At 46.8% G+C, this 23563-nt stretch overlaps 1 protein-coding gene across 6 annotated transcripts in view; it reads left to right on the forward strand.

Annotated features, from left to right (window-relative positions):
• Nucleotides 1-23563, forward strand: part of LOC124024454 (arf-GAP with dual PH domain-containing protein 1-like) — a 33615-nt gene extending 10052 nt beyond the window's left edge. For 2 of the 6 annotated variants that reach the window (XM_046338349.1, XM_046338352.1), the window contains 10 exons: nt 2009-2139; nt 3341-3432; nt 7446-7528; nt 16885-16997; nt 19282-19428; nt 20451-20534; nt 20724-20786; nt 21443-21514; nt 22188-22416; nt 22922-23563. In XM_046338349.1, the coding sequence (XP_046194305.1) occupies nt 2009-2139; nt 3341-3432; nt 7446-7528; nt 16885-16997; nt 19282-19428; nt 20451-20534; nt 20724-20786; nt 21443-21514; nt 22188-22416; nt 22922-22950 (1043 nt within the window). In that variant the 3' untranslated portion in view covers nt 22951-23563. Of the gene's footprint in view, nt 1-2008; nt 2140-2172; nt 2184-3340; nt 3485-7445; nt 7529-16884; nt 16998-19281; nt 19429-20450; nt 20535-20723; nt 20787-21442; nt 21515-22187; nt 22417-22921 lie in introns of those variants that run through there. The other 4 variants (XM_046338354.1, XM_046338353.1, XM_046338355.1 and 1 more) reach the window with 3 other exon arrangements.

The raw sequence follows: 23563 nt of genomic DNA on the forward strand, positions 1-23563 counted from the left end.
ATCTTGCACTATCCCTTTAATTGGGAGATGTACTGTATATCCCCCAATATCTCTTTAATTAGTAGATGTATATCTAAGTGCAACAGAGCAGTGGCAGGCTACTTAAGGATATCAATGTCTCTAATGGTTATACCCTGGTGTGCTGTTTGGCTGAGTTACATGAGTTATATACAATGACTGCATCCTCCATAGAAAACGACTTGCACTAGTTCTATGGCCCCGTCATAAACAGCAGCCACTGAAACCAAAACAGAATAAAAGCATCTCACACAACAATGCTGATCAGACATACAGTCTACAAACAATGTACTTAGGCAAAGCTAGAGAGCTCATGCAGGAAATTACATATACCACATTCTTCTAGTCTTCTGTTGCTTTCGTCATGTTTTGACCACAGGCTCTGCCTTTTCCAGTTTAGGTTGAACTTACTGCGACCTGTGCTGAGAATGACACTAGAATGTGCTTCACATCACTTTTTCTTGGCTCTCTTGTATTAAAGCTACATTTCATGCAAACATACTGAGCCACATCAGAGTTTTTTACTTACAGTAAGTTATACCATATCTTGTTACAGCAGAGCAGTATGCCTTCCAGGGGGTCATAGGTCACTATAGATAGTGTCTGTGGGAAACGCTACCCCATAACGATGACTCAAGGTGAGACTCCGTGGTGTCTGATAGACTCCACCACCCCTCCTGTTCCCCCCCTTACCCCACAATTATCAGACAGATAGGAGAACCACCCTCCCTTCCCTCCCCACACCAGGCCCCACAGGAGGACAGTCTCGTAATATCAGACGTTTAGCCAGACACTCTGACGGGTGTGCTAATGGTCTGATTCATGACCAGCGGATACTATGAAGCCATGCGTCACCACTCTGGAAATGAGCTGGGGTTCCTTTACCCTATTAGCTCAATTTGTTTGAAATCTAGGTCTGTCTGTCTGTCTGTCTGTCTGTCTGTCTGTCTGTCTGTCTGTCTGTCTGTCTGTCTGTCTGTCTGTCTGTCTGTCTGTCTGTCTGTCTGTCTGTCTGTCTGTCTGTCTGTCTGTCTGTCTGTCTGTCTGTCTGTCTGTCTGTCTGTCTGTCTGTCTGTCTGTCTGTCTGTCTGTCTGTCTGTCTGTCTGTCTGTCTGTCTGTCTGTCTGTCTGTCCTCTTTTTCATACAAACTATCTTTGTCACTGTATGACAGTAACAATTTATTCAACAAATCTCAAGCTTTCAACATATTATCTTCTCAACCAATAAATGCTTCTTCTTGTAGCAGTGTTGTACTTATTTATTTACTATGAAGATAGTGTAGATAATACTTCAATTAAAATGATGATAATGCCCTTTTAGTGTTAGAGCTGTTTGAAAAGACCAGCTGAAATTTTAGGAGGTTTTGGTGGGATGGAGTTTTGGCCTGCCTGGTGACATCACAATTAGTTAGACCAATAAGAAAGAGAGTTTCAAACCTCTGCCAATAAGAGTTAGTTTTCCCCTCTCCACCCAGACCACTCCCAGACAGTCCTAGCAAAACTCTTGCTTGTGAAATTGCTCTTTGTTAAGAAGCTATTTTGGTTCCTTTTGAAGATTTTAATTGAAAACAATTACAGTAAGGTACTTAATAGTTCCCCATAAATGCTATGATATTGAAATAAAAACGGCTGCTTTGGACCTTAAAGATATCAGTCTAGTCTGTGGTAACCATGTCATGGTAGTAGTAGCCTGTTCTGTCCCTGTTAGTCTGAGGCAGCCTTGAAATGAACTTCCTCATGTGTAGTACTGTCATTGTTGCTGTCGGTGTGGTACTGTCATTGTTGCTGTCGGTGTGGTACTGTCATTGTTGCTGTCAGTGTAGTACTGTTATTGTTGCTAAGGGTGTTTCCTGTGTGTGTATGCATGTCTTCTGTGTGTGTGTGTGTGTGTGTGTGTGTGTGTGTGTGTGTGTGTGTGTGTGTGTGTGTGTGTGTGTGTGTGTGTGTGTGTGTGTGTGTGTGTGTGTGTGTGTGTGTGTGTGTTTTTCAGACCCGGAGTGGGCGTCCTACACCCTGGGTGTGTTTGTGTGTCAGAGCTGCTCGGGTCTCCATAGAAACATCTCCCAGATCAGCAAAGTCAAGTCTGTCCTGTTGGATCCATGGAGTGATGCAGAGGTAGAGGTGAGTCTGTCCTGTTGGACCCATGGAGTGTGGCAGAGGTAGAGGTGAGTCTGTCCTGTTGGACCCATGGAGTGTGGCAGAGGTAGAGGTGAGTCTGTCCTGTTGGATCCATGGAGTGATGCAGAGGTAGAGGTGAGTCTGTCCTGTTGGACCCATGGAGTGATGCAGAGGTAGAGGTGAGTCTGTCCTGTTGGATCCATGGAGTGATGCAGAGGTAGAGGTGAGTCTGTCCTGTTGGATCCCATGGAGTGATGCAGAGGTAGAGGTGAGTCTGTCCTGTCCTGGATCCATGGAGTGATGCAGAGGGAGTGAGAGGTGAGTCTGTCCTGTTGGATCCATGGAGTGATGCAGAGGTAGAGGTGAGTCTGTCCTGTTGGATCCATGGAGTGATGCAGAGGTAGAGGTGAGTCTGTCCTGTTGGATCCATGGAGTGATGCAGAGGTAGAGGTGAGTCTGTCCTGTTGGATCCATGGAGTGATGCAGAGGTAGAGGTGAGTCTGTCCTGTTGGACCCATGGAGTGATGCAGAGGTAGAGGTGAGTCTGTCCTGTTGGACCCATGGAGTGATGCAGAGGTAGAGGTGAGTCTGTCCTGTTGGATCCATGGAGTGATGCAGAGGTAGAGGTGAGTCTGTCCTGTTGGATCCATGGAGTGATGCAGAGGTAGAGAGTTGAGTTTGCCATTGGTTCTGTGTTTGTGTGGTGTGTTTGTGTGGTGTGGTGTGTTTGTGTGGTGAGGTGTGTTTGTGTGGTGTGGTGTGTTTGTGTGGTGTGGTGTGTTTGTGTGGTGTGGTGTGTTTGTGTGGTGTGGTGTGTTTGTGTGGTGTGGTGTGTTTGTGTGGTGTGGTGTGTTTGTGTGGTGTGGTGTGTTTGTGTGGTGAGGTGTGTTTGTGTGGTGTGGTGTGTTTGTGTGGTGTGGTGTGTTTGTGTGTATGGGGGGCAGTGTTGTGTGGGCAGCCTCTCAGCCCTAATTCTGGCAGGTAATTGATGGAGGAAGGGAAAGAAGGGAGATGGAGACTAAATGAACTAAAGGAAGGCAGAATGAGAGAAAAAGGGGTGGGAGGTTAGAGATAAGGGGGAGGTGTCAAGGTTTGGTATTGATCTTGTGTGCATGCCAGCACAGTGAATATGTGCATGTATGCATGAGTGTATGTGTGAATGAAACCCAGCTCATGAAACATCTCTTTCTCTCTGTGATTGTAGTTCATGGCGTCCAACGGAAACAATGCTGCTAAAGCCAAATATGAACAGAAGGTGCCTGTTTTCTACTACCGTCCAACACACACAGACTGCCAGTAAGTGTCTTGGTCCCTGGCCCTACAACCGTCCAACACACACAGACTGCCAGTAAGTGTCTTGGTCCCTGGCCTTACTACCGTCCAACACACACAGACTGCCAGTAAGTGTCTTGGTCTCTGGCCCTACTACCGTCCAACACACACAGACTGCCAGTAAGTGTCTTGGTCCCTGGCCCTACTACCGTCCAACACACACAGACTGCCAGTAAGTGTCTTGGTCTCTGGCCCTACTACCGTCCAACACACACAGACTGCCAGTAAGTGTCTTGGTCCCTGGCCCTACTACCGTCCAACACACACAGACTGCCAGTAAGTGTTTTGGTCCCTGGCCCTACTACCGTCCAACACACACAGACTGCCAGTAAGTGTCTTTGTCTCTGGCCCTACTACCGTCCAACACACACAGACTGCCAGTAAGTGTTTTGGTCCCTGGCCCTACTACCGCCCAACACACACAGACTGCCAGTAAGTGTCTTGGTCTCTGGCCCTACTACCGTCCAACACACACAGACTGCCAGTAAGTGTCTTTGTCCCTGGCCCTACTACCGTCCAACACACACAGACTGCCAGTAAGTGTCTTGGTCTCTGGCCCTACTACCGTCCAACACACACAGACTGGCAGTAAGTGTCTTTGTCCCTGGCCCTACTACCGTCCAACACACACAGACTGCCAGTAAGTGTCTTGGTCCCTGGCCCTACTACCGTCCAACACACACAGACTGCCAGTAAGTGTTTTGGTCCCTGGCCTTACTACCGTCCAACACACACAGACTGCCAGTAAGTGTCTTGGTCCCTGGCCCTACTACCGTCCAACACACACAGACTGCCAGTAAGTGTTTTGGTCCCTGGCCCTACTACCGTCCAACACACACAGACTGCCAGTAAGTGTCTTGGTCTCTGGCCCTACTACCGTCCAACACACACAGACTGCCAGTAAGTGTTTTGGTCCCTGGGCTTACTACTGTCCAACACACACAGACTGCCAGTAAGTGTCTTGGTCCCTGGCCCTACAACCATCCAACACACACAGACTGCCAGTAAGTCCCTGGTCCTACAACCATCCAACAAACACAGACTGCCAGTAAGTGTCTTTGTCCCTGGCCCTACTACCGTCCAACACACATAGACCTCTGGCCTTAACCACCCACCCCTTCATGCCATGATCCAGGTCGCTCAGCTGGGTCACCCTCTGTCTGTGTGACCGCTCCACTCACTGGCCCTCTAAACACTGTAACATAACACAATACAAAGGCTAGATTTTTAACCAACATGAACAAATGTCTAATGTCCTGGCTTACCAAACTTCACCAAACATGACCAACTTTAAGCTTGTGGTCATCTCATTGGCACACCAGTAAAATGACAACCTCTCAAAGACTAAATTGGTTATAGTCATATGGAGGAAGCTCCACTTAGAGTCTAGGAGGTAGAACCATTACCAGATGTTGGTTACCTACACAGGTTCCTCCTTTCAGGTGTGCAATGTTTAGTCATCAATGGCCGAGGCCAGAGGAAAGGCAACAGTTTGGAATGCAGCCACAGTGCATTCATTGTCTTACGTCAGATCGCTGGAGGATTCCGCTTGCTGTGTAGGCTGTCCTACGAGTGTAGGAGAGACGCTACCGGATGTAAGATAATGGCCCAAGTGTTGACAGTACCCTTCCAAATGGAGTCCTCAGCCTGGTTCTCCTGGGGGATAACAGTCCCACTGGACACAGACGTCAGTTCAACGTCTAGTTTTGATTTACATTTGGTTGAGTTGTCAACTAACGTGAATTCAATGTCAAATCAGAAAAACATTTCAAAATGTCATTGGATTTAGATTTATTTTCAAATCTAACTTGTTTTCACCACATTGATTCAATCACACATATTTTGGGGGTTGAAATGACGTGGAAATAATGTTGATTCAACCAGTGAATTGTCCCCAGTGATATCAATAACAACACAATCACCAATAATATTTTAAGCTGCTACACAGGGCTTTTACTGCTGGGGAGATGTGGGATGGTATTTTTAGAGGTGAGAGGCAACCATACACAATAGAGTAGAGCGATAAGAGAGAAGAGAGGAGGTTTGATGAGCTTGTGGTAGAGAGAATAGAAAGACTAGAATAGACGAGGGGAGAGGAGGATGATGAGGTGTTGTAGAGAGAATAGAAAGAGTAGAATACACGAGAGGAGAGGAGGATTGATGAGGTGTTGTAGAGAGACTAGAAAGAGTAGAATACACGAGAGGAGAGGAGGGTTGATGAGGTGTGGTAGAGAGACTAGAAAGAGTAGAATACACGAGAGGAGAGGAGGGTTGATGAGGTGTGGTAGAGAGACTAGAAAGAGTAGAATACACGAGAGGAGAGGAGGATTGATGAGGTGTGGTAGAGAGACTAGAAAGAGTAGAATACACAAGAGGAGAGGAGGATTGATGAGGTGTGGTAGAGAGACTAGAAAGAGTAGAATACACGAGAGGAGAGGAGGGTTGATGAGGTGGTGAGAGACTAGAAAGAGAGAATACACGACTAGAGAGGAGAGGAGGGTTGATGAGGTGTGGAGACTAGAGAGACTAGAAAGAGTAGAATACACAAGAGGAGAGGAGGATAGAAAGAGTAGAATGAGGTTGATGGTGGTAGAGAGACTAGAAAGAGTAGAATACACGAGAGAGGAGAGGAGGGTTGATGAGGTGTGGTAGAGAGACTAGAAAGAGTAGAATACACAGAGGAGGGTTGATGAGGTGTGGTAGAGACTAGAAAGAGTAGAATACACGAGAGGAGAGGAGGGTTGATGAGGTGTGGAGAGACTAGAAAGAGACTAGAAAGAGACTAGAATAGAATACGAGAGGAGAGGAGGATTGATGAGGTGTGGTGGAGAGACTAGAAAGAGTAGAATACACGAGAGACTAGAAAGACTAGAGTAGAATACACAAGAGGAGAGGAGGATTGATGAGGTGTGGTAGAGAGACTAGAAAGAGTAGAATACACGAGAGAGGAGAGGAGGGTTGATGAGGTGTAGTAGAGAGACTAGAAAGAGTAGAATACACGAGAGGAGAGGAGGATTGATGAGGTGTGGTAGAGAGACTAGAAAGAGTAGAATACACAAGAGGAGAGGAGGATTGATGAGGTGTGGTAGAGAGACTAGAAAGAGTAGAATACACGAGAGAGGAGAGGAGGGTTGATGAGGTGTAGTAGAGAGACTAGAAAGAGTAGAATACACGAGAGAGGAGAGGAGGGTTGATGAGGTGTGGTAGAGAGACTAGAAAGAGTAGAATGCACAAGAGGAGAGGAGGATTGATGAGGTGTAGTAGAGAGACTAGAAAGAGTAGAATGCACAAGAGGAGAGGAGGATTGATGAGGTGTGGTAGAGAGACTAGAAAGAGTAGAATGCACAAGAGGAGAGGAGGGTTGATGAGGTGTGGTAGAGAGACTAGAAAGAGTAGAATGCACGAGGAGAGGAGGATTGATGAGGTGTAGTAGAGAGACTAGAAAGAGTAGAATACACGAGAGAGGAGAGGAGGGTTGATGAGGTGTAGTAGAGAGACTAGAAAGAGTAGAATACACAAGAGAGAGAGAGACAGAGCAAACAAACACACACAGTCTCAGGCGTTATACGTTTATGTTTGTTCATATTGCCTGTGTGCATTTTAAAACGGATTACTGATAAGACAGACAGAGAGAAGAGAGAGAGATAGTGAGGGAAATATTATTTGACAGGACAGAGAAGCAATATAATATTTATAATATTTACAAGATAAGTACACCATTATACACTCACTGGATGAGAACTCCAGGGTTGTGTTCATTAGGCACCAAACGGACTGAAACAGGGAGGAACTATCTGGACTGGTCCAATAAGAAATACCCCTTTTTGTGTTCCGTTGCAAAACATATTCAGTTGCGTGCCCTAATGAACACCACCCTGATCTTTCATCCATGTTGGTTAATCAGACATTATTGACAGTGAATCTTTACAAGCATAAACACATTAAATATAGTAAACAAACACCAAGTGTTTCTGCAGGCTCCTTCGGGAACAGTGGATCAGAGCCAGATATGAGAGGAAGGAGTTTGTGTGTGTGGAGAGACAGGAGCCTTACTCTGCAGGTAAGACTGAGTACACACACACAAACGCATGCACATATGCATACAAACAATCACGCTCGCATACACACACACACACACACACACACACACACACACACACACACACACACACACACACACACACACACACACACACACACACACACACACACACACACACACACACACACACACACACACACACACACACACACACACACACACACACACACACACACACACACACACACACAATGAGCCTGAGCCTTTCTCTCTGTCTTTATCCTCCCACCCCAGTGTGCTCCTCAACACCCCTGCATTCCACACTCAGAGAATAATGGACTTTCTAAGGATGAACAGCTGATCAGTAGTGAGAGAAAGAGAGAAATAGTGAGTGGGAAAGAGAGAGAGAACAAAGAAAGAAAGAGACCTCAACATTCCCTCTCTTTCCTGGAAATCCATTAAAATAATATCAAAGGCCATTCAACTTTGAGAGATTTGACTGTGAGAGTTTTTTCTCGTGCTTCTTTCCATTCCTGTGGATTCATCAATGCTATGCCTACATTATGTTATCTCAGGACCACATGAGCAGTGAAGAGCTGTTACTTGGAAACGGTAATAAGATAAGCCTTGTGCCGCCTTGTCATCTCGCTTCAGCGACCGCCACATTGTCGTCCTTTCCTCTACTAAACCCCTCTGTGATGCAGAAAGCGAGACAGAAATGTGCTAACAGGGTTGGGTAGTTTCTAAATGTAATCCGTTAGTTACCTGTTCAAAATTGTAATCAGTAACGTAACTTTAAATCAGATTATTTTCCTTTTGAACTCAGTGACATAAATCAGATTATTTTCAGTTACTTTTGGATGACTTTCCCCTTAAGAGGCATTAGAAGAAGACAACAAGGATCCATCAAACACATTTGGTGTGTCATCATATCGGTCTCTGACTTGTGGTGAGACTCACTCAGGTGGAACAAACTGAAACTTGCGCCTTTTTTCAATGCTGAATTGAAAAACCATTAAGAAAACAGAATGGTGTGATGTATTTATTTTCACAAATATCCTTTCTGAATTTAAAAGTAATCCAAGCAGTAATCATCTACTTATTACAATATTTTTTGGGGCAAACAGATGTCGTGTCTTTGGCTATGACGGATTAAATGATATGACATGCTATTCTATAAAATAATTTCTCCGTAATTAATATTACCTGATAGAGCTAATCATGTAAATGTAATTAAATAGAGTGTCGGGCATAACAAAATAATATTTATAGAGCTGTTATCTTCCGAATAAACTAGTAGACCTAGTAATATTTTACATCAATAGCAGTCAATATTAATCGTCATCTTAATTCAGTCTCATCTGAAAGTAGTAAATTCTTGGTTATCTGCACGAACCCTGGCTCACAAGTTGAATCAGCAATACAAAATTGGGTTTAATTATTTATTTACTAAATACCTAACTAATCACACAGAATTACACATAATTAAATCATAACATGATTACAAATGACGTCATAAAGGAAGACGTCCCTAGCGGGCGGAACAGATATGACAGCTTGTTACACAAAGGAAAAGGGTCTGGGTTGAGTGAAAGAGTGGGAGACTGAGGAACAAAGGGAAGAAGCTGTGCTATCGTAAATACAGAATCTTATGCATTCTAAATTACCGCTCATTTGGAAAAGGAAAATGCAATAAATATTTACTCTGAGCTGCGCTTCGGTAGGTTGGTGGTAGATGGGAAGCCGTGTTGCCCAACCGAGTCCTTTGAAGAATGTCTCTGGTTGTCAATTGGAGACGTTGTAGTATTGTCGTTGGGTGATAGACAGGATACTCTGTCTGTTCCTTCCTAACCCTCGTTTGCATCTTCTCTTGCTAACTCAACGGCTAGGAGGTATCACTTCTGTATTGAATAAGAGTTCAAAGTTCATATCATTCTTAACCAAAGCTCACGCTGATGTTGGCTTCGTTCTGTAGTTATTATCTGAACCATTCTGACATAGGACCGTTGTTCTCACATCCTCGGAACAGGAGGTTATATTGTCGTCAAGGGCTTATATAGGAAGGGAGAGGAGGACGTGTTTGAAAAGTTTTATATCCCATGTCCCTTCACAGGGGCGGGCCACTGATTGAGCAGAGCCCTATCTTATGAAAACCCAAATCTCACATTTTAGAAGCTAAAATTGCATTTCATCACAAATAATTTCATATTCAAACATTTAAATTGAACAACAATTCCATGTTAATCTGATAACTCTGATGTGTAGACTTTCCACTGTAGAGTTTGTCATCTTATCATTGATGAGAATGTCTCAGATGACAACCGAACTGACATCATATTCATTAAGTACCACGGCATATGTTCAATTGGTCGGATTACCAGAATATAGTTCATTTCCCCCCACCTTCTGATGTTCCCAGAATCTCTATGTTAACCAAGGGTTTTGCAAATGTAAAATCAGTAGGGTAGAGAGAGGAAAAAAGGGGAAAGAGGTATTTATGACTGTCATAAACCTATCCCCCAGGCCAACATCATGACACAGATTACACCACCTTGACCCAGCCTCAGCAACACACACACACAAACACACAAACACACACACACAGTCGGTCAGTCGGTTAGTCAATGTCAGTCGGTGTCAGTCAGTCATCATGTCATCGTTCATCATCATTATCTCTCTGATGAGTGTCTCTGTCCTCTTTGCTGCCAAAGAGGAATAAACCTTAAAGGGATAGTTTGGATTTTGCTGACTTCCCTGGAGTCAGATGAACTCGTAGATGAAGCTGGACTCTGGGGAGCATGTTAGTCTTTGTGCTAACGCCAGTTAGCATTGGCTCGCAAAAAATACCTCACCAAAATAACTTCCTTCATACTGGATGCAGATATGTAAAAATGATATCCACAAGTTAATCTGACTCTGGGGAAGTCAGCAAAACCTCTTTAACATGGTCACTCACACTCCTACTCCCAGTGACTCACTCTGGTTCTTGTCTCAGCTGACTCTGGTGTTAGATCTGACCTGGAGTCTGTCAGCTGTGATCTCTGTTAGCACTAATGGTACTATAGAGAGTGATGTGGCTGTACCAGGATTGTGCCAGTGGCAGAATGGCGGGCGTGTTCTGGGTTTATCTATCTCTCTCTCTCTCTCTCTCTCTCTCTCTCTCTCTCTCTCTCTCTCTCTCTCTCTCTCTCTCTCTCTCTCTCTCTCTATCTGTCTCTCTGTTTATCTATCTATCTAGCTGTCTCTCTGTCTACCTCCCTCTCTCTCTCTGTCTCTGCTTCTCTATCTATCTATCTATCTATCTATCTATCTATCTATCTATCTATCTATCTATCTATCTATCTATCTATCTATCTATCTATCTATCTATCTATCTATCTATCTATCTATCTATCTATCTATCTATCTCTGCATCTGTCTCTCTGTTCCTCTCTGTTTTCTCTTCATCTTTATTTCACTCTCGTATTTTCTCCTTTTCCCTCTATCCACCGTTCTCTCTCTCTCTCTCTCTCTCTCTCTCTCTCTCTCTCTCTCTCTCTCTCTCTCTCTCTCTCTCTCTCTCTCTCTCTCTCTCTCTCTCAGAGCATGATGACTTCATCACTACACCAAGCAGAGGGGAAGGGAGGGATGGAGAGAAAGAGGTGGGGGATGGAGAGAGGGAGGAAAGAAGGGGAGGGAGGGATGGAGAGAAAGAGGTGGGGGATGGAGCGAGGGCGGAAAGAAGGGGGAGGTAGGGATGGAGAGAAAGAGGTGGGGGATGGAGAGAGGGAGGAAAGAAGGGGGAGGGAGGGATGGAGAGAAAGAGGTGGGGGATGGAGAGAGGGAGGAAAGAAGGGGGAGGTAGGGATGGAGAGAAAGAGGTGGGGGATGGAGAGAGGGAGGAAAGAAGGGGGAGGTAGGGATGGAGAGAAAGAGGTGGGGGATGGAGAGAGGGAGGAAAGAAGGGGGAGGTAGGGATGGAGAGAGAGGTGGGGGATGGAGAGAGGGAGGAAAGAAGGGGGAGGTAGGGATGGAGAGAGGGAGGAAAGAAGGGGGAGGGAGGGATGGAGAGAGGGAGGAAAGAAGGGGGAGGGAGGGATGGAGAGAAAGAGGTGGGGGATGGAGAGAGGGAGGAAATAAGGGGGAGGGAGGGATGGAGAGAAAGAGGTGGAGGATGGAGAGAGGGAGGAAAGAAGGGGGAGGTAGGGATGGAGAGAAAGAGGTGGGGGATGGAGAGAGGGAGGAAAGAAGGGGGAGGTAGGGATGGAGAGAAAGAGGTGGGGGATGGAGAGAGGGAGGAAAGAAGGGGGAGGTAGGGATGGAGAGAGGGAGGAAAGAAGGGGGAGGGAGGGATGGAGAGAGGGAGGAAAGAAGGGGGAGGGAGGGATGGAGAGAAAGAGGTGGGGGATGGAGAGAGGAGGAAAGAAGGGGGAGGGAGGGATGGAGAGAAAGAGGTGGAGGATGGAGAGAGGGAGGAAAGAAGGGGAGGTAGGGATGGAGAGAAAGAGGTGGGGGATGGAGAGAGGGAGGAAAGAAGGGGGAGGTAGGGATGGAGAGAAAGAGGTGGGGGATGGAGAGAGGGAGGAAAGAAGGGGGAGGTAGGGATGGAGAGAAAGAGGTGGGGGATGGAGAGAGGGAGGAAAGAAGGGGGAGGTAGGGATGGAGAGAAAGAGGTGGGGGATGGAGAGAGGGAGGAAAGAAGGGGGAGGTAGGGATGGAGAGAAAGAGGTGGGGGATGGAGAGAGGGAGGAAAGAAGGGGGAGGTAGGGATGGAGAGAGGGAGGAAAGAAGGGGGAGGGAGGGATGGAGAGAGGGAGGAAAGAAGGGGGAGGGAGGGATGGAGAGAAAGAGGTGGGGGATGGAGAGAGGGAGGAAAGAAGGGGAGGGAGGGATGGAGAGAAAGAGGTGGAGGATGGAGAGAGGGAGGAAAGAAGGGGGAGGTAGGGATGGAGAGAAAGAGGTGGGGGATGGAGAGAGGGAGGAAAGAAGGGGGAGGTAGGGATGGAGAGAAAGAGGTGGGGGATGGAGAGAGGGAGGAAAGAAGGGGGAGGTAGGGATGGAGAGAAAGAGGTGGGGGATGGAGAGAGGGAGGAAAGAAGGGGGAGGTAGGGATGGAGAGAAAGAGGTGGGGGATGGAGAGAGGGAGGAAAGAAGGGGGAGGTAGGGATGGAGAGAAAGAGGTGGGGGATGGAGAGAGGGAGGAAAGAAGGGGGAGGTAGGGATGGAGAGAAAGAGGTGGGGGATGGAGAGAGGGAGGAAAGAAGGGGGAGGTAGGGATGGAGAGAGGGAGGAAAGAAGGGGGAGGGAGGGATGGAGAGAGGGAGGAAAGAAGGGGGAGGGAGGGATGGAGAGAAAGAGGTGGGGGATGGAGAGAGGGAGGAAAGAAGGGGGAGGGAGGGATGGAGAGAAAGAGGTGGAGGATGGAGAGAGGGAGGAAAGAAGGGGGAGGTAGGGATGGAGAGAAAGAGGTGGGGGATGGAGAGAGGGAGGAAAGAAGGGGGAGGTAGGGATGGAGAGAAAGAGGTGGGGGATGGAGAGGGGAGGAAAGAAGGGGGAGGGATGGAGAGAAAGAGGTGGAGGATGGAGAGAGGGAGGAAAGAAGGGGGAGGTAGGGATGGAGAGAAAGAGGTGGGGGATGGAGAGAGCGAGGAAAGAAGGGGGAGGTAGGGATGGAGAGAAAGAGGTGGGGGATGGAGAGAGGGAGGAAAGAAGGGGGAGGTAGGGATGGAGAGAGGGAGGAAAGAAGGGGGAGGGAGGGATGGAGAGAAGGAGGAAAGAAGGGGGAGGGAGGGATGGAGAGAAAGAGGTGGGGGATGGAGAGAGGGAGGAAAGAAGGGGGAGGGAGGGATGGAGAGAGGGAGGAAAGAAGGGGGAGGTAGGGATGGAGAGAAAGATGTGGGGGATGAAGAGAGGGAGGAAAGAAGGGGGAGGTAGGGATGGAGAGAAAGAGGTGGGGGATGGAGAGAGGGAGGAAAGAAGGGGGAGGGAGGGATGGAGAGAGGGAGGAAAGAAGGGGGAGGGAGGGATGGAGAGAGGGAGGAAAGAAGGGGGAGGGAGGGATGGAGAGAAAGAGGTGGGGGATGGAGAGAGGGAGGAAAGAAGGGGGAGGTAGGGATGGAGAGAAAGAGGTGGGGGATGGAGAGAGGGAGGAAAGAAGGGGGAGGGAGAGAAAGAGGTGGGGGATGGAGAGAGGGAGGAAAGAAGGGGGAGGTAGGGATGGAGAGAAAGAGGTGGGGGATGGAGAGAGGGAGGAAAGAAGGGGGAGGTAGGGATGGAGAGAAAGAGGTGGGGGATGGAGAGAGGGAGGAAAGAAGGGGGAGGTAGGGATGAAAAGAAAGAGGTGGGGGATGGAGAGAGGGAGGAAAGAAGGGGGAGGTAGGGATGGAGAGAGGGAGGAAAGAAGGGGGAGGGAGGGATGGAGAGAGGGAGGAAAGAAGGGGGAGGGAGGGATGGAGAGAAAGAGGTGGGGGATGGAGAGAGGGAGGAAAGAAGGGGGGAGGGATGGAGAGAGGGAGGAAAGAAGGGGGAGGTAGGGATGGAGAGAAAGAGGTGGGGGATGAAGAGAGGGAGGAAAGAAGGGGGAGGTAGGGATGGAGAGAAAGAGGTGGGGGATGGAGAGAGGGAGGAAAGAAGGGGGAGGTAGGGATGGAGAGAAAGAGGTGGGGGATGGAGAGAGGGAGGAAAGAAGGGGGAGGCAGGGATGGAGAGAAGGAGGTGGGGGATGGAGAGAGGGAGGAAAGAAGGGGGAGGTAGGGATGGAGAGAAAGAGGTGGGGGATGGAGAGAGGGAGGAAAGAAGGGGGAGGTAAGGATGGAGAGAAAGAGGTGGGGGATGGAGAGAGGGAGGAAAGAAGGGGGAGGGAGGGATGGAGTAAGTAAGGAAGAGAGGGAGGGATGGAAGAATAAAGGCAGTACTTGTGTTTCTTACTTCCAGCACGTTTCCCTTGATATCAACCTGGCCAGATCATATGATTTGCTTCAGTTCTGTGATTGATGACATCAGCCGACGTTGACTATTTAAACTGCAGCGGTGTGTTTGATCTGCACATGTGCCAGCACCAGCACTGCAAGCCTCTTTATGCTTATGTGTGAGTGAACTGAAAGTATGATCTTTGAAACAGTTTTCACATACTAACTCTACATGTTCAAACTCAGAATCAAACAGGCTTCCCCAAATAACATGGTCGCTGTAGTACAATGTTTATTTTGATTTCAGATGTGTTTATAAACAATATTATTAGGGACATCCTTCTTCCTTCACAACATTTAAACATTTAAATCAAATTATTATATTAATCTGACTATTCACCATAATCGTATTATTGTGTGCATACTCAGTGCCAGCCGTCTTCCTATTGGTCAGTCACCGGGACTGGCTCGTACCACCAGCCACACTACACGATAAAGGGTGAAATAATTCTGACACTGACATAACTTTGTTATAGCCTACGACCACATGTAGTGGTACTTAATCAGACCCCATCACATTGAACGAGCCAAGATGTCCGACCGTAGACCCTGTCACACTGAACGAGCCAAGTTGTCCGACCGTAGACTCCGTCACACTGAATGAGCCAAGTTGTCCGACCGTAGACCTCGTTACTCTGAACGAGCCAAGATGTCCGACCGTAGACTCCGTCACACTGAACGAGCCAAGATTTCCGACCGTAGACCCCGTTACACTTAACGAGCCAAGATGTCCGACCGTAGACCTCGTTACTCTGAACGAGCCAAGATGTCCGACCGTAGACTCCGTCACACTGAACGAGCCAAGATTTCCGACCGTAGACCCCGTTACACTTAACGAGCCAAGATGTCCGACCGTAGACCCCGTCACACTGAACGAGCCAAGATGTCCGACCATAGACCCCGTCACACTGAACGAGCCAAGATGTCCGACCGTAGACCCCGTTACTCTGAATGAGCCAAGATGTCCGACCGTAGACCCCGTTACACTGAACGAGCCAAGATGTCCGACCGTAGACCCCGTCACACTGAATGAGCCAAGATGTCCGACCGTAGACCCCGTTACACTGAACGAGCCAAGATGTCCGACCGTAGACCCCGTCACACTGAACGAGCCAAGATGTCCGACCGTAGACCCCGTTACACTGAATGAGCCAAGTTGTCCGACCCTCGTTACTCTGAACGTGTCCGACTCTGAACGAGCCAAGATGTCCGACCGTCTGAACGACTCCGTCACACTGAACGAGCCAAGATTTCCGACCGTAGACCCCGTTACACTTAACGAGCCAAGATGTCCGACCGTAGACCTCGTTACTCTGAACGAGCCAAGATGTCCGACCGTAGACTCCGTCACACTGAACGAGCCAAGATTTCCGACCGTAGACCCCGTTACACTGAACGAGCCAAGATGTCCGACCGTAGACCCCGTCACACTGAACGAGCCAAGATGTCCGACCGTAGACCCCGTCACACTGAACGAGCCAAGATGTCCAAAAATCATTTTCAACCTAAGAATGTTCCCACGACGTGGACAATTGTTCTGGGATGGCGAAATGGTGGTATAAGACAGCTAAAATCGTACAGTCTGCGTAGGCTTTAAGGAGAATGGAACACTTTCACAGCAGTATTAACTGAGATGCAATGTCACTCTGCTATTCAGTCTTCAGTCTTATTCTTACAAACTGTTGTCTGTCTTTTAGTGAATTTCAGATTAATGGGATTTGATAGTTTGATATTAATACTCTATTCACGTGTGTGTGTGTGTGTGTGTGTGTGTGTGTGTGTGTGTGTGTGTGTGTGTGTGTGTGTGTGTGTGTGTGTGTGTGTGTGTGTGTGTGTGTGTGTGTGTGTGTGTTGGCAGTGCAGGGCAGTGACAGTGCTAGTTGTCTCTGTCTGTTGGCTGAGACTTAGTGAGGACAGAGAGGCCAGTGACAGAAACAGACAGGGAACACAAAGCCATGGTGTGTGTGCCTGCTGAATAGGGCAGAGTATTGATTTCAGCATTGATCGTAATGTTGGAAGAAGCCATTGATCTCTGCTGAGACAATTCAAGGTGAATTATTCATGCCAGCTAAAGGCCAAGACGACAGACATCACCACCTTGACCCAGCCTCAGCAACACACACACACACACACACACACACACACACACACACACACACACACACACACACACACACACACACACACACACACACACACACACACACACACACACACACACACACACACACACACACACACACACACACACACACACACACACACAGGCTCTACTGGACCCAAGCTTCACTGCTGAATCCTGTTATTTTTTGGCTCCCCCTTTTACGCTCTCCTCATCTCCTTCTCTCTCTTCATCTCCTTCTCTCTCCTCCTCTCCTTTGCTCCTTTGTCTTTGGAATGGGACCCCTGTGGCTCCTCTCCTTCCAGGGTACCGAGAGGGGTTTCTATGGAAACGGGGCCGAGATAACGGACAGTTCCTGAGTCGAAAATGTATTCTGTCAGAGCGGGATGGTGCTCTGAAGTACTACAACAAGCATGATGTGAGTGTAGTGCTATGTATATCTCTCTCTTTCTCCCCCTTTCTCCCCCCCTCTCTCTCTCTCTCTCTCTCTCTCTCTCTCTCTCTCACTTCCATCTCTGTCTCCCCTCTCTATATCCCTCCCTCTCTCTTCCTCCCCCTCACTCTCTCTGACTTCACTCTTTGCATTTGTGAGTGTCTGAGTCTCATCCCAAATGCACTCTGAGGTTCTGAGTTGCAATTGCTTGAAATAACACACACCTTGGGAAATGTCAGGTATATTATAATTGCTTAGATCGTTATGCAAAATCTCCCATTTATCATACCTCTCGCTCCTCTCTCCCCTCCTCTTCTTCCTCATTCCTTTCTCATCCTCCTCCCCGTCCTCCTCCTCTTCATTCCTCCCCCCCCTCTTCCTCCTCATTCCTTTCTCATCCTCCTCCCCGTCCTCCTCCTCTTCATTCCTCTCTCCCCTCCTCTTCTTCCTCATTCCTTTCTCATCCTCCTCCCCGTCCTCCTCCTCTTCATTCCTCTCTCCCCTCCTCTTCCTCCTCATTTCTTTCTCATCCTCCTCCCCGTCCTCCACCTCTTCATTCCTCTCTCCCCTCCTCTTCCTCCTCATTCCTTTCTCATCCTCCTCCCCGTGCTCCACCTCTTCATTCCTCTCTCCCCTCCTCTTCCTCCTCATTCCTTTCTCATCCTCCTCCCCGTCATCCTCCTCTTCATTCCTTTCTCCTGACTATCTCTGACAATAGTACACTGTTATCGTCTCAAACGTCTGATTCTAATCTGCTCACATTCCCCAGTGGTTCTGTTCCACATAGTGACATTGTCTCCTACTTTGTATATCAACAAAAGATTCATGTAACTCCAGTAACGTGTGATACCACATACCTCACCATAAACGTTGGCTACTCCCTGTCCCTGCTTCAAATACACGTTCACCTTAACCACAGATCAGATTACTCTATTCCCAATCCTTACCTTAACCATCAGTTGAATGCAAATAATATCTGACCCTTAATCAGTTGTTCAGGACAAATTCTACATACTCTACATTCCACCAAAAGAAGACCTGGGTGTCGGTGAACATCATACCTCCCATACATTCTAAGCCTGATGGGGGACAACACTGGCTTCAGCCACATAAAATAGTAAACCTTGCTAGTGACTATAGTTACTAGAAGAAGCTCATAGTTGATTGCAGCCGAACAATGATGATGATGATGATGGTGGTAGTGGTGAAGAATGGTGGTGATGATGATGCTGATAATGATGATGATGATGGTGGTGGTGATGATGAAGGTGGTGGTGATGATGGTGGTGGTGGTGATGATGGTGGAGTGGTGGTGATGATGATGGTGGTTGTGGTGATGATGGTGGTTGTGGTGATGATGGTGGTAGTGGTGATGATGATGATGGTGGTGGTTATGATGATGATGGTGGAAGTGATGATGATGGTGGTGGTGATAATGATGGTGGTTATGATGATGATGGTGGTGATGATGATGATGGTGCTGGTGATGATGGTGGTGGTGATAATGATGGTGGTTATGATGATGATGGTGGTGATGATGATGATGATGGTGGTGGTGACGATGATGGTGGTGGTTATGATGATGATGGTGGTAGAGATGATGATGTTGGTGGTAGTGATGATGATGTTGGTGGTTATGATGATGATGGTGGTAGTGATGATGATGTTGGTGGTGATGATGATGGTGGTGGTTATGATGATGATGGTGGTGATGATGATGATGGTGCTGGTGATGATGGTGGTGGTGATAATGATGGTGGTTATGATGATGATGGTGGTGATGATGATGATGATGGTGGTGGTGACGATGATGGTGGTGGTTATGATGATGATGGTGGTAGAGATGATGATGTTGGTGGTAGTGATGATGATGTTGGTGGTTATGATGATGATGGTGGTAGTGATGATGATGTTGGTGGTGATGATGATGGTGCTGGTTATGATGATGGTGGTAGTGATGATGATGATGGTGTTGGTTATGATGGTGGTAGTGATGGTGATGATGATGATGGTGGTAGTTATGATGATGATGGTGGTAGTGATGATGATGTTGGTGGTGATGATGATGGTGGTGGTTAGGATGATGATGATGGTGGTAGTGATGGTGATGATGATGATGATGGTGGTGGTGGTGAGGATGATGATGGTGGTAGTTATGATGATGATGGTGATGATGACGGTGGTGATGATGATGACGACAGTGGTGATGATGATGATGACAGTGATGATGATGAATACTCTCCTCCCCCTGCCTTCTCTCCCTGTACAGGCCAGAGAGCCCAAGGCTCTGATGAAGATTCACACCCTGAATGCCTCCTTCCAGCCTGGGAAGATCGGCCAGCCTCACGGCCTGCAGGTCACCTATCTGAAGGACAACAGCACTAGGAACATCTTTGTCTACCACAAGGATGGCAAGGTGAGGTGAACAAATTTGAGGCAATGTTGTGTGGTCGTTGGGTGTTCGCTGCTGCTGGACACAAATAGACAGCAGCAGTCGACTCCTGGACCATGTTCATTAGGGTGCACAACAGAATAAAAAATAACATTTGAATCTAGAAACGAAAATGACGTCTCTTATATATATATATATTTTTTTACCTTTATTTAACCAGGCAAGTCAGTTAAGAACATATTCTTATTTTCAATGACGGCCTGGGTTAACTGCCTGGGTTAACTGCCTGTTCAGGGGCAGAACGACAGATTTGTACCTTGTCATCTCGGGGGTTTGAACTCGCAACCGTCCGGTTACTAGTCCAACGCTCTAACCACTAGGCTACGCTGCCGCCCCAATTATTATTGGATGAGTTGAAGTAGTCCCTCCATGTTCCAATGAGTTTTTATTTTGTTTGGTGTCTAATGAACACGATATCAAGTATGATGGGACTGTTGACCTGCATTGCTCAGGGTCGTGTTCAAGATGACATTCTCTTGACCTGCTCTGGATATCTGCATGCTCCGGAATGGTTCATTTGCATTCACACCAGTCCCACAAAATTACATTCATCTAGGTCATGTTTGTTCAGCACACTGTAGCAAAACATTTTTCAACGGAAAACATAAATGAGCATTTCTTATTGGTCAAGTTCAGTAAGTACCTCCCTGGTTCACTCAGTTTTAAAGCGTTTTCTTCTGTTTCCTGGAGAACACCACCCAGGAGTGGACTGTCAGGAGTATTTGTGTTGTGAAGTGGCTGGCAGCTGAGTACATTGCAATTGCATGCCTTTAAATACACCATTAACCCAGTAGGAAATACTCTGAAATCAAAGTCGACTACTGTTTACAGTAATGGTGGATTATTGCCAGGAAAGAGTCTCTATCGGGTGTCAGTGTGTATGGAGATTGAGTCGTGTTCAGTGTAGGTAGCACAAAAAGTTGCCTTCCGTTTCATGCCCATTGAACAGGACCCAGATCATGTTAGCATGTCTGTTGTGTTTTAAGGAAATGGTGGACTGGTTCAACGCCATCAGAGCAGCCAGATTTCACTACCTACAGGTGGCTTTCCCTGGGGCCCATCACGCTGATGTGAGTCTCTCTCATTATCTTATTGTTCTCATGAATCCCTCAGTCCCTTCCTCTCTAGTATACACAGGTATTATATACAGCTGGCTCAATTCTGCTCAATTCTGGTTAGGGCGGGAATTAGGACTGGCTACACACAATCACATGGTCACAGAATAAAACATTTCTCCTTCTTCTCATGTATTCGTCCAGTTGGTGCCAAAGCTGACAAGAAACTACATCAAGGAAGGCTACATGGAGAAGACGGGTCCAAAGGTGAAGTCTTTTAATACTTACACTTTAGTTACTTACACTTTAGTTACTTACACTTTAGTTACTTACACTTCAGTTACTTACACTTTAGTTACTTACACTTTAGTTACTTACACTTTAGTTACTTACACTTTAGTTACTTACACTTCAGTTACTTACACTTGAGTTACTTACACTTCAGTTACTTACACTTCAGTTACTTACACTTTAGTTACTTACACTTTAGTTACTTTGTGACACAGCACTTAATGCTTCTAACTTTATCAGCCCATCGGGTTTCACTGCGAATGGGGTTTAATTTGTACCACACAAACCTACCGCATTAATAATGGCCATGTACAACAGTATATTTGCTGGGCCTGTGAGCTGAATGCTTGCCTTGTACTGCTTGGTGTGGATAATGTATTGGTATTCCAGTATGTACTGCTTGGTGTGGATAATGTATTGGTATTCCAGTATCCTGTATGTAAGCCAATAAAGCCATTAGTTATGAGAGTACAATAATAGTGCATTATCACAGTTGTAAACAACGTTTCTTCATTAAAGAGAATGACCTCATTGAACAGAAAGACAATACATTTAGGTGAATCATTAGCAACTGAACTTCTGTACAGCCTCTTTAATTCCTTCAACCTCGGCCTCCTGTTTCCCTCTTACAGCACACAGAGGGCTTCAAGAAGAGATGGTTCACTATGGATGACAGGAGACTCATGTACTTCAAGGATCCTCTGGTAAGACAGTCAGTGGGTCAATTAGGTGCCATGTCATATGGGTCAAAGAGATGGTGCTGTACCATTTCAGTACTATTAGTAACACTTTATTTAGGGCTTACGGTTCAACAGGCTCCAAAATTAGCATTGTGGCACTTATAGTACAGTGGTACTGAACTAATGTTATTTGCATGTCATATTATGCAAACAAACATACCCAAATTATTTATTGGACCTCATATACAATGTGGCTGGTCAGACGCACACACATTACACACGTAACAGGTAAACACAGACCCAGTCTTGTATAACTAACCTTTAAGGGACACACAATTCAGTCCCATTCAAAATCCTATTTTCCCTAACCCCTAACCCTAATCCTAAACTTAACCTTAACCCATACCCTTAACCTAACCAAAAAACCTAACCTTTGCCCTTAACCTAACCCTAAAACCAACCATAGCTCCTAACCCTGGACCTAAACCTAATTCTAACCTTAACCCGAAACTCCTTAGTTCACCCATGGTTAAATGCTATTTCTAACTAAATGTCCCCAGTTGGTCAAATTTTTGTTTGTTTACTATTCTTGCGGAGACTTCTGGTCCCCACAAGTATAGTGAAAACATGTTCCCATACACACACACACACACACACACACACACTGAGTCTCCTCTCCTCTCTGTTTCTTTGTGAGGATGCCTATGCGCGCGGTGAGGTGTTCATTGGTAGTAAGGAGAACAGCTACATTGTGCTCCCCGGCCTTCCCCCATCCACCCAGGGCTACCACTGGCAGTTTGGCATCACCATAGTAACGCCCGACAGGAAGTTCCTGTTTACATGCGAGACCGAGGAGGAGCAGCAGGATTGGATGGCTGCTTTTCAGGGTTTGGTGAATCGACCTATGCTGCCCCAGGAATATGCAGGTAACCATTCGCATGGTTTTGTCCAAGGAATTCATACATTTTCTACATTTAGCAGACAATCTTATCCAGAGCGACTTATAAGAGAAATTAGGGTTAAGTGCCTTGCTCAAGGGCACATAGACAGATTTTCCCCCTTGTCGGCCTGGGGATTCGAGCCAGCGTCCTTTTGATTACTGGCCCAACACTCTTAACCGCTAGGCTACCTGCCGCCTCTTAGTTGAATAATATGTGTTATTTTTACTATGGGTGATATGTTGAGTAAGGTTTCCAGCATACTAATAGTAACCTGATCACCTTCTGTTGGTGGATATTTCTCACCAATACACTTGATGCCCTTCTGATGATTAGTAAATTGATAGCTATATGCCTCCAGTGAGTCCATGGCAGAAGAGGCTATGACAGTTTATGTGGAGCTGAACCACTCTATTTTACACAGTTGATTTCTTCTGGTACCTGGTTAAGTGACTGATTTAGTCTCTCTCTCTCTCTCTCTCTCTCTCTGCAGTGGAGGCCCACTTTAAGCACAAGCCCTGAGAGGAGGAGGAGAAGGAAAAAGAGGGAGGCTGGACTGGAGGCTGGACATATCCCCTGGATGAAGACAGACAAATAGGATCCTTCTCCTCATAATAAGAACAATATATATACAATTAAAGATAAACCATACAGATCAGTAAAAGAGGGGGGTAGAGAGGACTACAGAGGGTGGTGTTACTGTTCTGTTGCCATACTCCTCTACTCTGCCTTACCCCAAATCCTGCCCATATATACTGAATGAACAAAAATATAAACGCAACATGCAACAATTTCAACAATTTTATAGAGTTCCAGATCATATCAGCCAATTGAAATAAATGAATTAGGCCCCAATCTATGGATTTCACGCCTGAGCAGGGGCACAGCCATGGGAGTCCTAGGAGGGCGTAGGCCCACCCACTTGGGAGCCCAGCCAATCAGAATTAGTTTTTCCCCACAAAAGTGCTTTATTACAGACAGAAATACTCCCCCATTTCATCGCCCGTAGGTGAAAAAGCCAGATGTGGAGGTCCTGGGCTGGCGTGGTTACACGTGGTCTGCGGTTGTGAGGCTGGTTGGACATACTGGCAAATTCTCTAAAACAACATTGGAGATGGCTTATTTACCTAGGCAA

Source organism: Oncorhynchus gorbuscha, unplaced genomic scaffold (genome assembly GCF_021184085.1).
Source record: "Oncorhynchus gorbuscha isolate QuinsamMale2020 ecotype Even-year unplaced genomic scaffold, OgorEven_v1.0 Un_scaffold_1867, whole genome shotgun sequence".
Lineage (NCBI taxonomy): Eukaryota > Metazoa > Chordata > Actinopteri > Salmoniformes > Salmonidae > Oncorhynchus > Oncorhynchus gorbuscha.